The 14,235-nt window shown below is 49.5% G+C and overlaps 1 protein-coding gene across 2 annotated transcripts in view; it reads left to right on the forward strand.

Annotated features, from left to right (window-relative positions):
* TRIM25 (tripartite motif containing 25) overlaps positions 1 to 13,587 on the forward strand; it is a 33,590-nt gene extending 20,003 nt beyond the window's left edge. For both annotated transcript variants that reach the window (XM_027034185.2, XM_015088385.3), the window contains one exon: positions 1,387 to 13,587. In XM_027034185.2, coding sequence (XP_026889986.2) covers positions 1,387 to 1,916 — 530 coding nt within the window. In that variant the 3' untranslated portion in view covers positions 1,917 to 13,587. The remainder of the gene's footprint in view (positions 1 to 1,386) is intronic.
* The last annotated feature ends 648 nt before the right edge of the window (positions 13,588 to 14,235 follow it).

The following is a 14,235-nucleotide window of genomic DNA, read 5'->3' on the forward strand; positions in this document are numbered from 1 at the left end:
TGTCTTGCAAATTGCGGCCCTGGCTCCCCTTTCTCCAGAGCTGTAGCAGGCCTGGGGCGATGGGTGGGTACCTGGGTTTTTCAGGACCAGCCTCCCTGGAGCTTCCTGCTGTCCCCTCCCCATGCTAGACCCAGGCCTGGCTCTGGGCCAGAACTAACTGCTGCTGAGCTGCTGCTGGTGTGCTGAGCCAAGTGTTTCTGGATCCCCATGCTCCGGGGGCAGGGAAAGTGAGTTCTAGCAGCTCAGGACCTTAGAGAACATGTTCCCCAGCCCATTCATTTTGCCCACGGGGAGACTCAGGGCTCTGAAAAGCATCCTGCCCTAAGCCACCTAGCAAGGGAGTGGCAGGAGGTGGTGAAACCCCAGGGCTCTTGGTTTTCAGGTTCCCAAGCTAGGGATTGTCCCTGTGCAGTGCTGCCTGGAACCTTTCTCCCAGGGTCCAGGGTCTCCTGGGAGGGAAGGGGTAGAGATGGGTGTGTCCTAGGAAGGAGGTGGAGGGTGGGGACCACACAGGGCTGAGCTCAGTCTTCAGCTCCCCTGGAACTGGTTGGAAGTGTGGCAGGAAGGGCGGGGAGGCCATGTGAGTGTCCCAACCGGGGGAATATAGTCCGGTAATTTCTGTGCTCACAAACATTGTTCAGCTCCCCGCTGCCCACCAAATAAAATCTAGACCCCTTAACTCTCTGCTATGTGGCCCCAATATGTCCCCCTTCTCCTGCCAGGGCCTCTCTCTCTCAGTTACCCAGCCTTTGTTGGTCCCAGCATGTGCCCACTGTCCTTGTGACCCCAAGCTCTGCTCTCGCTGTGCCCTCTGCCCCGCCCCGCTTGCTTCTGTTTAATTCTCATCTTCCTGTTTCTCGGCTCAGATTCCAGCCTACGTGGGCAATGTTCCCTCGCGCTCTCCCCACCCTTCACGTAAGCTGTTTGCCCCTGTAGCGGCATGCCCACCACTTAGCGGCGCGTGTTCTCACAGTGTTGTGCGGAGGGGCTCGCCTCGCTTGCTGTGGCGCGAACTCCATGAAGTCAGGTGCCAAGTCTGCTCAGAATCGTGCGTCTTGCGCAGAATCGTTGCTCAGTAAATGGCTCTGGGTGGATGAATAGATAGATGGGTGGCTGATAGATGGACGGATGGCTGGATTGATGGCTAGCCAGATGGACAAAGGGCTGGCTGGCTGGACAAAATGGGTGGATAGATGGATATGTGTATGGATGATGAGTGGATGGATATTCGGCTGTGTGGGTAGATGGATGTGTGGATGGGTAGACGGAAGGATAGATGGACAGGTGGATAACAGAAATGAGCAAATACGACCAGTTGGGGCAAGGTTTAAAAATGAGAACGCTTTGGGCTCCTTGTAATCGGTTCCTTGGGTCATGCTTTCTTAGATGCCACCAAGTTCAGCCTGGACTACAACACCGCCCACAACAAGGTGGCTCTGTTGGAGAACTACACTGTAGCTTCTGTGGCCGACTTGCCCCTGAACTACCAGCCACACCCCAAGAGGTTCACATACTGCTCTCAGGTGCTGGGCCTGCACTACTACAGGAAGGGGATCCACTACTGGGAGGTGGAGCTGCAGAAGAACAACTTCTGCGGGGTGGGCATCTGCTACGGCAGCATGCCCCGGCAGGGCCCCGACAGCCGGCTCGGCCGCAACAGTGCCTCCTGGTGCGTGGAGTGGTTCAATACCAAGGTCTCTGCCTGGCACAACAATGTGGAGAAAACGCTGCCCTCCACCAAGGCCACGCGGGTCGGCGTGCTTCTCAACTGTGACCATGGCTTCGTCATCTTCTTTGCCGTCACCGACAACGTCCACCTGATGTGTAAGTTCAAGGTGGACTTTACCGAAGCTGTGTACCCGGCCTTCTGGGTGTTCTCTGCGGGTGCCACGCTCTCCATCTGCTCCTGCAAGTAGGCCGGCCACGGACACTGACCTCTGGGTGCCCAAGACAGTGGTGGAAGGCCTGCAGGTGGAACTGTCCCAGAGCTTCCTGCGACTCTTCAGGGTTGAGAGTATGGGAGGGGGGAGGGGGAAGTGGAGGGAGGGGGAGGTGATGGCGCTGTGGACCAGGAAGCACTTCTGCCTCCTGGTGCCCATCAGGGCAGGGTGACCTCCTCCCTCTTGTTCCCGTAGGTCCCCAGCTGCTGGCAGCTGGATGGGGTTTTGGGAGGTAAAGTCATTAGTGCCCTTTCCTCTTGGAGGGAATCTGTAGCCACCGTGGGCCCTTTCTCGGGGCGGGGGCGGGGGGGGTGGTGTAAGGTCCTGGCCATCTGGGGCAGCCTTTGGATCTTAATGTTTTGATTACTCTCGATAGGGCTATTCAGCGTAATATATTGATTTTAAAAAAATCCCATGTCATTGAATTTCAGTATTATTCACCTCCTGTATGTGGGGTTCGGGTGTATGCTCAGATTCCTGGTTATTTTCTATCCTTAAGGGAAACTGCCCATCGCAGGTCTCCACCCAGATCAGAGTTTCTAAAAGAAATGGGTTCTCTCCCTCCACTGGAGAATGACCCTGCTTCCCTTCCTTTCCTCGTACCTCATACCCCGTCAACGGTTTTAAAATATTTAATCCAGCAGGAAACTTTTCAGACTAAGGTTTCAAACCATGATCTGAACGTGTTGAATTTGTGATTCAAGGTCAAGGTGACCCAGGTCCCATGTTGGGAACCCTTCCCACTCCCACTCTTGGTGGACACTCTTTGGCTGCACCCACAAGAGCCTTGCGGGAGACCTTCTTCCCATAGCTTAGGCTTTGGAGCCAGGAACCCCACTGGGCAAGGGTGACCCTGACCTGGGTTGACATTGTGGTGGTTTTGCTCTTACTAGCGTCGTGCCTTCTTACTGACAACTGTGCTCATGAGAGCCTCTCATCCGAAGGGCTGTGAGGTACTTGACTGGCTGGTGTAGATACCACTGTGGCCAGTACAGTCGACTGGACTGCTGAGCTTGATATCCCTGGTCCACGATCATACAGACGAGTCATGTGGGGCTACCTCCGGCACCATGCCAGTTCTCTTGCTGGGGTGACCACCTGTGGCCAAGGGAGTCTTCTAGCAGGTCCCGTGGGAAGCAGCAACATTCCTATTCATCCCTGGCCACAGGATGCAGGCCCAGTGTGACCCTCTTGTGAGTCGCATGCCTGTCACTGGCACTGCACTAACCCTTTCTCTTTTCCTCATTTGAGCTAATTCCAGATGTGGGGACTGACCAGGCTAGGGGGCCCAGAGACTTTCAGGGCCAGTGAGAGAACAAGCTACGGGACTGAAGCACAAGGGGTATCTTTTCCTGCAGTGTTTTCTGTGCAGTGAAAATAACCCCAGTCCGCTAAGGGGCAGGAGGGAATGGATTGCCAGAATTTCCCGAGCTCCTTCTATCCTGATGTTGTCAGGATGTAAAGTCCCAGTCCAAAAGTGGGAGAAATTTAACCTCATTTTGGTGAAACAAATCCTGGGCTTTCCTAAGAGGGGAGCTCAGGTCAGGCTCTTTGTAGTATAAAAAAGAGGTCAAGCATTGGGGACGTGGGGACCCCGGACCTTTTCTGTGAATGTTTGAGAGTTTAACGCGTCTCTGGCCTTGTGCTGGAGTCCCGGGGCTCTCGAACCAGGCCCAGAGCTCTGCGAACTCTTGACAGGTGTGTTGATCTGCGTCCCCTTCCGGTCAGGACCTTCACTTCCTTGGGAGAGAGATCATCTTTGTTGGGGAGACATCCCTGCAATGCCCGAGATGCAGTTTTTAAGTTTCCTTCCTTTGACACTGGGAAGGAGAGTTCTTCGGTGATTCTTCTCTGCTTTTGGCAGAGGTCAAAAAGATCTTCATCGATCTTCTGAAACAAAAGCCTTGTCTGAAGCCAGTTCCTACTTGGGAAACAGCTAGGCTTAGAAGAGGAGAATGCTGAGGGTTAATCCTCGGGGTCCTGCTGTGGCTCTCCCTGCAGACCCGAGGGCAACGGAGGGAGCTCTTCCCTGGCGACCGTACGGGTCACGATGGGGAAGCGCTGTTCTCTCTGTTTCTAAGAGGCGAGGAGGCAGCCCAAGGTGGACTCTGCCAGGTGCTCTGGAGATGTGGATCGAGGTGTGTGCATCCTCGCTGTCTCGAGCCATTCCGTTTGCGGTGGGGAGACCTCACACTCCTCTCGCCTTGCAGGGCCGCTGCCCAGCCTAGAGTCCTCAGGTTTGGGGCAACATTGTACTCATCTGACTTCTTGTTTGCGAAATAAGTCAGATGAGGTACCGGATGACTCCACTCACGACTCTGGCCATCCCATCATGGAGGAGATTCCTCCTAGATGGCCCCCTGGTACCCTGGGGAAGAGTCAGAAAACCCAGAAACAGACATAAAAATACTATCCCGGAGTCCAGGTGTCAGGGACTGACTCAGTCACTCTGGCATGATCAGAGCAGGGCCAGGTTTTTGTATTATTCAAGACTGGCCGCTTCCCCTGTTTTAACTACTCAGAAATGGATCTGCGATCTGTAACTAATACTGGTATGTTATCTCCTTTATTCCGCCTCTCCCCACTATTGATTTTAGTTAATTAGTAGGAGTATTTGTGCTATTATTTCACGAGCTAATTTTTTTAAAGAGTTGATTCTTCAGGACATCATTGGGGCTGTAGACACTGATCTTTTGAAACCCATGAGAAATACTAGGGCCAAGGCTGGTCGACATGCCTTAGAAGCTGTGAATGTAAAAAGCGGTGTCTGGTAGTCTTTCTTGCATGCAAGTCTGTGTAGACCGTGCATATGGTGTCTATACACACTGAAAAGTAAAGCACTTTTCTGAGCTCTGTGAGTTCTTGTGAATTATTGAACCCGAGGGAGGTCATGTGCTATGGACTAGATGTTCATGTTGCCTCAAAACTCACATGTTGAGCCGTAACTTCCAGTGTGATGGTATGGGGTGGGGAGATTAGGTCATGAAAGCGGAGCTCTCATGAATGGGGTCAGTACCTGTATAAAAGAGACCACCCCATAGAGCACCCTTGCCCCTTCTGCCATGTGGGCACACAGCAAGAAGACGGCTGGCTGTGAACCAGGAAGTGGTTCCTCCCCAGAAATTGAACCTATCAGCACTGGCTCTTGGCTGGATCTTCCAGCCTTCAGAACTGTTGAGACATAAATATGTGTTGATTTAAGCCACCCAGTTTCTGGTGTTTTTGTTATAGCAGCCCAGACTAAGATGCCCTGGGAGTGCAAAACGGAATAAAGGAAACCGTGTTTAAAATGGAGTTAGGAGGCCGGAAGGGGGAGCCCTCAGGCTGTACAACTCCTTGCAGCCTTTTGCAGACCCGATGGGAAGAGTGGACCCTTCCTGTTGCCCACAGGAAGAAGCCTATGCTACCCAGCAGGAGGAAGGGAGATTTTTCTCCAACCCTGGCAACAGCCCAGCCAATGAGACCGTCCCGAGTCAGCCAATGAAAGGGCCCTACACTTGGAACTCCCAGTTCACACCAATGGACCTTTTGCTTATAACAGCTCCTTCCAACTCCCCCACTTTCCTCTCTAAAAGAATATTCTTCTCTTTTGTTCTCAGGCCATGCCTGTAGTTCGTTTTGTGACTTGCATGTCCCAAATTGCAATTCTCTGTTATTCCTGAGTAAATCTATTTTTTGCTGGTAAATGACTTTTAATTTTCAAGGTTAGCATTACCTTCTGGATTTGCCAGTCAGCCAGAAGTGTCGGTGGCCTGGGGACCCTGAATTGTGGTTGCTGTCTGAAGCAAAGACAGTCCTGTCCAGGCCGTGTCCTTCAGCCTGTAGAGCCCAGATGCCAGCCTGTCAGTGGCAGAATTGCCTCAGTGCACCAGGTGCTGTCAGCATAGAGGTGGTGGGACTTGCAAGCTTGGAATAAGCCCTTCCCAACCAGTCTCTCTGAATGAAACACCCTGTCCTTGAAAGGAGCTTCCCACGTGTCTTCTCTCTGGTGTCCAGCCTCCAGAGTTTAAAGTCTGGTTTTGTTCTCTCACACCCCACCCCTCTTGCAGTTTTTTTCTTCCTGTCCCTGTACCCACAAATATACTCAATATGTCCGTTACAGACTTGCCTGTCCCTTTAGAGATGCCACTTCGGCTTCCACGGGACATGCTTCTGTTCCAGGACAGGACCTCCTGACTCCTTAGTAGTAGAGCAAAGCCGTGAGCACGCGTGTGTGTTTGAGGGCTGGTTCTGAGCTCTCTGTGGTTGCGGGAGTGCCGCATTCACTGATTGTGGGCTCTGTCCTGGGTCTTCCCTCTGTTTTCTCACCTCATTCCAGGTGGTCTCGAAACACCCCTGCATCTCGAATGATGGACGGACCCCAGCCTTTGCTGACCCTGTAGGGGCGGTCTCCCTGCGCTTTACAAGAGTCTCAATACATAAACTGTAGGAAGGCTCTAGAAAAACAGGTCTGAGTGAGGGGATGAGAAGAGACACTGATATAATAAGGAAAGCAAGTTGAAAGGGGTAATTTGAGTGAAAACGTCTCATGACTGATGATTTCCCTAGCCTATCTTTTGTGACAAGATTTTCTGTGCTGACCAGGTGTTTCCTCTCAGAAGTCCAGACACTTGAGGTTTTTCATGTTTCCCCATGTGCTCCTGGATTTTCTCGATTGAAAACGTGTAGGTGGGGGCACATCCCCTCCCAGCTGGATTTTGAAAAGTTCCTGGTTGAATGTCCACAGGGGGTCCTGCTGGGCGGCCTCCCTCGGGAGTTTGCTGAGGAAACACTGATGCATGGGGGCTAGGGTGAGGCGGCATGCCATGGTGCTTCTAGGAGGTTCAGCTCCCACGTTTGTAGTTTTGGGGGCATTTATTGTGCTTGGTGTTCTGTGAGCCTCCTGGGTCTGTGGTTTAGCATCTGGCGTTAATCCTCGGTCATTATTCTCTCAAATAGTTTTGTTCCTTTTTCTTCTGGTATTCCTATTGTGTGTATACCCTTGGATGCTCTGTTCTAGGGTTTTGTTGGTTTTTTTTTTTCAGTCTGTTCTCTGCTTTTCAGTTTCTTAAAATTTTTTTTATTTAAATTGTTTTTAATGTTTATCTTTGAAGGAGAGAGAGACAGAGCGTGAGTGGGGGAGGGGCAGAGAGAGAGGGAGACACAGAATTTGAAGCAGGCTCCAGGCTCCAAGCTATCAGCACAGAGCCCAATGCGGAGCTCAAACCCATGAATCATGAGATCATGACCTGAGCCCAAGTCGGACACCCAACCGACTGAGCCACCCAGGCGCCCCTCTGTTACTGGTTTTTAACTTCATTCCATTGTGGTCTGAGAATGTACTTTGCATTGTTTGAATTGTTTGAAATGTATCAAGTTTTGATTTATGATTCGGAATATGATCTAGCTTGGAAAATGTTCATGTGCACTTGAAAAGATTGTGTATGTTGCTGTTGTTGAGTGGAGTTATAAACTGACCAGTTGGTCAAGCTGGTTGACAGTATTGTTTGAGTCTTTTATTTATATCCTTACTGATGATTTATGTCTTCTTATATCAATTCTTGGGAGAAGGGTGTTATACAACCTCATATAACCTGTCTTTCTTATAGGCAGCATACGTTTGATTCTTGCTTCTTTTTGCAATCTGACAATTTCTGTTTTTAATTGATACGTTTAGACTGTTTACAGAATGGGAAATAATGCCGTGGTCATCATGGAAAAAACTGCCCTGATTCTGTTTTTTTATTTTTAATTTTTTTAATGCTTATTTTTTGGGAGAGAGAGAGTGCAAACAGGGGTGAGGGAGGGGCAGAGAGAGAGGGAGACACAGCATAGAAGCAGGCTCCAGGCTCTGAGCTGTTAGCACAGAGCCTGACGCGGGGCTCGAACCCACGAACAGCAAGATCATGACCTGAGCTGGAATCAAAGAGTCAGATGCTCAACCGACTGAACCACCCAGGCGCCCCTTCTCTTTTGTATTTTTAAAAAAAAATTTTAATGTTTATTTACTTTTGAGAGAGACTGCGAGCAGGGAAGGGGCAGAGAGAGACAGAGACGCAGAATCTGAAGCAGGCTGTAGGCTTCGAGCGGTCAGCACAGAGCCCGATGCGGGGCTCGAACCCATGAAGCGGAGATCATGACCTGATCCGAAGTCAGACGCTTACTTGACTGAGCCCCCCAGGCTTCCCTTCTCTTTGGTACTTTTGATCGTTCTCTTTCCACTGGGCAGGTCCTTCCCCCACCCCCCCCGTGCTGCCCCGTCCTGTGTTCCTTAACAAAGCTACAGTAGTTAGTGAAAACCCCACCGATGTGTCAAATCAGGTGTAGCCCAAGGGCGTGCCTCCCCAGGTCATAGGTCATCTTCTGTTGCTCTGTTTAGGACACTTGTCCTACATGTTCCCAGATATGCCTCTGGGGTCATTAGCGGTTCCTTGAGTGGAACTCTGAGACGCGTCCCTCCATACAACGCTACTGTTGCTCTCGTAGAGGGCTGACTTATTCATTCAGTGAATACTTTTGGAGTTCTTATTATAGATCAGGTATTGTTTTCATGCTGGGGATACAGCAGTGAAAAAAAGCAAATCCAAATCCCTGCCTTCCTGGAGTCTACATTCTAATGGAACAGACAACACCGATAAATGTTAGGGAAAAAGTGCTATAAAGAAAGTAAGGTAAGGACATAGTATGATAGATTTATGTGTGGATGTGCTGGTCTAGATAAGGGGTTCAGGGAAGATCCCACTGATGGGGTGACATGATCAGCATCCAGAATGAAGTGAAGTAGAGGGTCAGACCACATGAAGCTCGTGGAGAAGAGCAAAGGCCCTGTGGCAGGCATGTGTCTGGTCTCTGGAGAACACTGTGGCATAGTTTTGGGTTTTATTCCAAGTGTGATGTAATGAGAGGAAGGCCACACTTCCCTGTAATTCTCTCTCGTTTCCCTCCAGAAAGTAAGCTCCATGAGGGCAGGAATTCTGTCTTTTTTGTTCACTGCTATTTCATAAACACGCAGAAAAATGCCCGGGACTTAGTAGACACACAAGAAATGTTTGTCAAATATGTGAATGAACATCACAAATACAAGCTCCAGTGTGCCTAAAAGACCGCTGTTATGTTTGGGATCAGCCAGAGGAGTTTATAACAGAGAAAAAAAGGAATATTGAATATCTGATGCTAGACATGACTATTTCCAGAGTCCTGAGAAAAAAGAAAAAGCCAAAGTTAAATCCTTTGCAGGCGTTCCCTTAAGGCTCTCTGGAGCTTAGCCTATCTTTTCTGTGCTGGGTCCATCTGATTTTAGTGGGAAGAGAGAGAGTCCTTTCCTCAACCTGAAACAGAGAAAACCTCCCTACCCCAGTGGGAAACTCATCAACCCTTCACAGGGATTGATTTTGCCCTGGGTTTTACTTCTCTCCATGTCTCCCTACAAGGCAATGTATAGGAGCATTTTCCCTAGCACCTAGGTATTTAGTCTGAATGATTGTCAGACTTCTGAGGCATTTGAGTCACCTGGAAGACTAATTACAACAAATTCCGGGGCTCCATCCCCAGAGTTTTGGATTCAGAAGGTCTAGGGTGGGGCTTGAGACTTTACATTTCTAGCAGGTTCTCAGGTGTTGCCAATGCTGCTGAGCTGGGGACTCACTCTGGGAATCACTTACTGGTCTAGAAGAACACCTCAGGGGGCATCAGCAAATACATCCATCTGGCCTTTTGTGTGTCAAGTTCGGGCCCCATTGAGGTCCACCACTGTGAGTGGAAGAGAACTCTGCGGCATTCTACGTGGTGGGGCCATCCCTCATGTACTGATACCCTCACTTCCCTGGCTTGCATCACACTTCCCTTCCCCTTTCCTTTCCTGGTTATTTGTCATTTCATCCTCTGCTGATTCTGCTTGTCCACTCCCTCCCCTAAAGGTGATTGATTGTCCAGAGTCCCTGCTATCCTTACCTCAACATTCTGCCCTCCAAGAACCCACCTACCATCACCATCATCACCACCATCATCGCTGACATTCATTTCCACTTACTGGGTTCCCGGTAACATATCAGACTTTACATGAACATATTGGTTAGGATGCTGCTTTTGATGGCAATGAACAGAAAACCCAACTTAAACAGATTGGGAAGATTTTCATCTCACATACCAAGTAGGCCTGAGGCAGGGCCGTTCCAGGGTCGACTGACTCAGTGCCTCAACATTGCCCTCAATGGGTCTTTCCTTCTTTCCACACTACCATTCTTGGCCAGTTGGCCTTGTCTTCAGGCTTGCTTACCTCATGGTCAGAAAATGGCTGCAGTGGTTGTAGGCATTCCACATGGTCATGACATTGTAGACCATAACGTGTTATGTTATTAGATCTTCTAAGCAACCTTGGGAAGCAGGTTCTACATTTTTTTTTTTTTTTTTTTTTGTAGATGAGGAAAACAGGCTCAAGAGATGATGTTAGAATCTGAAAGCATTATGCTATGTAAAATAAGCCACACGCAAAAGGACAGATCATGTACGATGCTACTTATCTGAGGTACGTAGCCTAGACACATTCATGAAGATAGAAAGCAGAACCGCGGTTCCCAGGGGCTGGAGGGGGCAGGGAATAGGGAGTCAGTGTTCCAGTTCCCAGGCTCAGTTGGGGAAGATGAAAAAGCTCTGGAGATAGGGGTGATGGTTGCACAACATTGTGAATGTACTTAATGCCACCGGATTGTACACTTAAAAATGGTTAAAATGATCAATTTTATGTTACGTATATTTTACCATCAGCGTGAGAGAGAGAGAGTCCCAAAATGGCCACAGCCCTCTTTTCATTTCCTCATGCTCTTCCAGAACCTTCCCACACCCTCGCTAAGAGTCCAAGCCTATTTCTCATTTTGTTGAAACTCAGCAGTTCACCACCTTGGTGATAGAAGCAACACTGTGTGACTTCTGAGGCTAGGTCATAAGAGGAGATAGGGCTCCTGGGGCGCCTGGGTGGCTCGGTTGGTTAAGCGTCTGACTTCAGCTCAGGTCATTGTCTCGCAGTTTGTGGTTTTGAGCCCCGCCTCGGGCTCTGTGCTGACAGCTCAGAGCCTGGAGCCTGCTTCGGTGTCTGGGTCTCCCTCTCTCTCTCTCTCTGCCCCTCCCCTACTCATGCTCTGTTTCTCTCTTTCTCTCTCAAAGATAAACAAACATCAGGGCACCTGGGTGGCTCAGTCAGTTAAGTGGCTGACTTCAGCTCAGGTCATGATCTCATGCGTCTTGAGTTCAAGCCCTGCATCAGGTTCTGTGCTGACAGCTCGGAGCCTGGAGCTTGCTTCGGACTCTGTGTCTCCCTCTCTCTCTCTGCCCCTCCCCTACTCATGCTCTGTTTCTCTCTCAAATAAACTAAAAAAAAAATTTTTTTTTTTTTAAAGAGATAGGGCTTCTGCCTGGCTCTCCTTTTTGGAACGCTTTTCTGGGAACTCAGACATCGCATGTGAGGGAGCCCCAGCCCCAGCTGGAGTCCCGACCCACAGGGTGTACGAATGAGTGAGGTTTCTGCCAGCTCAGCCCCCAGCAGACACCGGGCGGAGACATAGACTCATGTGAGAAATGCAGAGTCCCGCCCAAGTTGCAGAGTCAGGAGCAAAATAAATATTCTTACTCAAAGCCACTAAGTTTTCAGGTAATTGGTCACATGGCCATGGTGACTGGAACACACACGTAGTGAGTGACAGTCGGAACCTGAACCCTGGAGCTGAAATGCACTTGGTCACACCTCTGCTTCTCCGCAAATGACACACAGATCTGCACCTGTAGTTGCGGCCGGCCCCGATCAGGTCTACACGAAGGTCCCAGTGTAACTTCACGGTCTGTGCAGCTATTTAGAACCAAGCTCATCTTCTGTTGCTCGGAACCAGCTGTCCCTTATGTGGAGGAACAGCTCAGCCACAGTATCACGGTGTCCTTGCACATGTCATCCACTTAGGCCAAGGCTCGAACCACCCCTTCACTAAATCTTGGCAGAGTGCCTCGCGATCCTCGCAGACGTGAGCGGAAGGAGCTGGTGCAAGGCCATCTTCTGTTTGCCTCCTATCTCTCCTGGGAAGCTGTCAGGAGAAAGTTTCGCATTTCTCCGGGGTTCCGGTGAGGCGTGGGTTTCAGACTTTCACACCGCCTCCCCGCGGTCTCGAGCCAGCTCTTCAGCACGGTGTGCTCCAGGACTCACCCTGCAGTCACCTGGCCCCTCTTGCTCTGCTGTGGTGGTTTTCAGTGAGCCGAAAATCCCAGGGAGCTCGCACCATTGGCTAATTCTTTTTGCTGCCTTTATTTACTTATTTTTAAGAAATGTTTACTGGGGTGGCTGGGTGGCTCAGTCGGTTGAGTGTCCGACTTCAGCTCGCGTCATGACCTCGCGGTTCATGAGTTCGAGCCCCGCGTCGGGCTCTGTGCTGGGAGCCTGGAGCCTGCTTCCGATTCTGTGTCTCCCTCTCTCTCTGCCCCTTCCCTGCACACACTCTCTCACTCTTAAAAATAAATACACGTTTAAAAAAATGTTTATTTTTGAGAGAGGGCACATGAGTGGGGGAGGGGCCGGGAGAGGGAGACCGAGGATCGGAAGCAGGCTCTGCGCTGACAGCAGAGAGCCTGATGCAAGGCTTGAACTCGTGAACTGTGGGATCATGACCTGAACCAAAGTTGGATGCTTAACCGATTGAGCCACCCAGGCACCCCTCTTTAAGTAATAAACTGTCTAAATCGAAAAGCGGCTCCTTGTAACTTCACTGGTTGAATCAGGCCTTGGCCTTGGCCTTGTATGTGTGAGTTTGAAACCCTGCACTTCTCCATTCCTATCTTTTATGTATTCACGGTCAATATTTATTGAGCAAATCCATTCTTCCAAGGCTCGAAATCTTGAGACTACTTAATCCTTTCCTCGAGGTATCCTTCATCCAGATCTGTCCATTCTTCGTCTATAAATGTTCTCATTTCTGCTTCTGTTTCCATGTCTGTTGTCTCCCTCAAGCCCTCGTCCACTCACTCCTAGATTGTAGTAAGATCCTTGAACTAGGCTTCCTGTTTCCAGTCCTTCCCCTTATAAGTCATCTTTCACGGTACTGCCCGAGTAATGTTAAAATGCCATTTTGTACATGGCACCCCAAAGTTTACAGGCTTGAAGTCGACATGCTTTAGCTTCATGTTCAAGGCTCTACAATTTTTGCCGTACGTATCTCCACATTAATCTTCTCTTAATCCTCCACATTAACTTTTTCTTCTCACCAGCTTGGCCAACACAGTGTTCTTTGAATATGCCAGATGGCATCTCCTATGAAGTTCGGGCTAAGTGCCACTTTCTTCCCGAAGCGTTTCTCTACCACTAGCTCTCCTGACCTCGTGTGCCACTGAGTTCTCTGTAGTACTCAGTGGGTCTGTAGATGAGTCAGAAAAGAAAATGACTAGAGATGGCAGAAGATAACCAGATAGTACAGGTTTATTGACAGTGGATACTAAATGTTTGAGATACCCCCGCTGGGCCTGGTGTTCTTGGCTCAGAAGTTAAGTGGAGGGGTGCCTGGGTGGCCCAGTGGGTTGAGCGTCCAACTTTAGCTCAGGTCATGATCTCACAGTTTGTGGGTTCGAGCCCCGCATCGGGCTCTCTGCGGTCAGCACAGGGCCCGCTTCAGAGCCTTTGTCCACCTCTCTCTCTCTCTCTCTCTCTCTCTCTCTCAAAAAAAAAAAAAAAAAAAGTTCTTAAGTCTAGGAGGCCCCTGAAGTTGGTTGTAAAATTCTGCGGTACATGTAGATCACCACTATCACGCTGTCTGTGTGTGTGTCCGTAACTATAACCAGCTTCTTACAGAGGTCTGCTTACAGGCTGTGAAACCCTGACCTACACAGAAGATGGTGTATCTTAGTGACAGACAAAGCAAGAACAAACTCCATTAGATTTTGGAGTCCCAAGACCGGACTGGTGTCCCAGCTCTGTGAGACCCTGGCATGTCACTAACCTTTCTGAATCACAGTGTACTCATTTGGAAAACAAATTATATCTGCTCTGCCTACTCAATTGGGTTTCTGTGAAAAATAAATAAAATACGTGAAATTGCTTCATAAGCGATTGAATGCTCTATAAATGTTATTGTGCCACTTAATTCCAAACCATGTGGTTCTGTTTATATGTTCCGGTTTACATCATGTCTTAACCTATCTTGAAAGGATAGGTTCTTCAGTAGTTGTCTTTTTCATTTTCTTGAAGACTTTACAGCTTTTAAAATTTTACAGTTAGTTAGGTTCTAACAGGATGCCTGGAGGTCAGCAAGGAGGAAGTCACGGCCAGCTGTCGGGAAGGTTGGAGCCC

This window comes from Acinonyx jubatus, chromosome E1 (assembly GCF_027475565.1).
Source record: "Acinonyx jubatus isolate Ajub_Pintada_27869175 chromosome E1, VMU_Ajub_asm_v1.0, whole genome shotgun sequence".
Taxonomy (NCBI): domain Eukaryota; kingdom Metazoa; phylum Chordata; class Mammalia; order Carnivora; family Felidae; genus Acinonyx; species Acinonyx jubatus.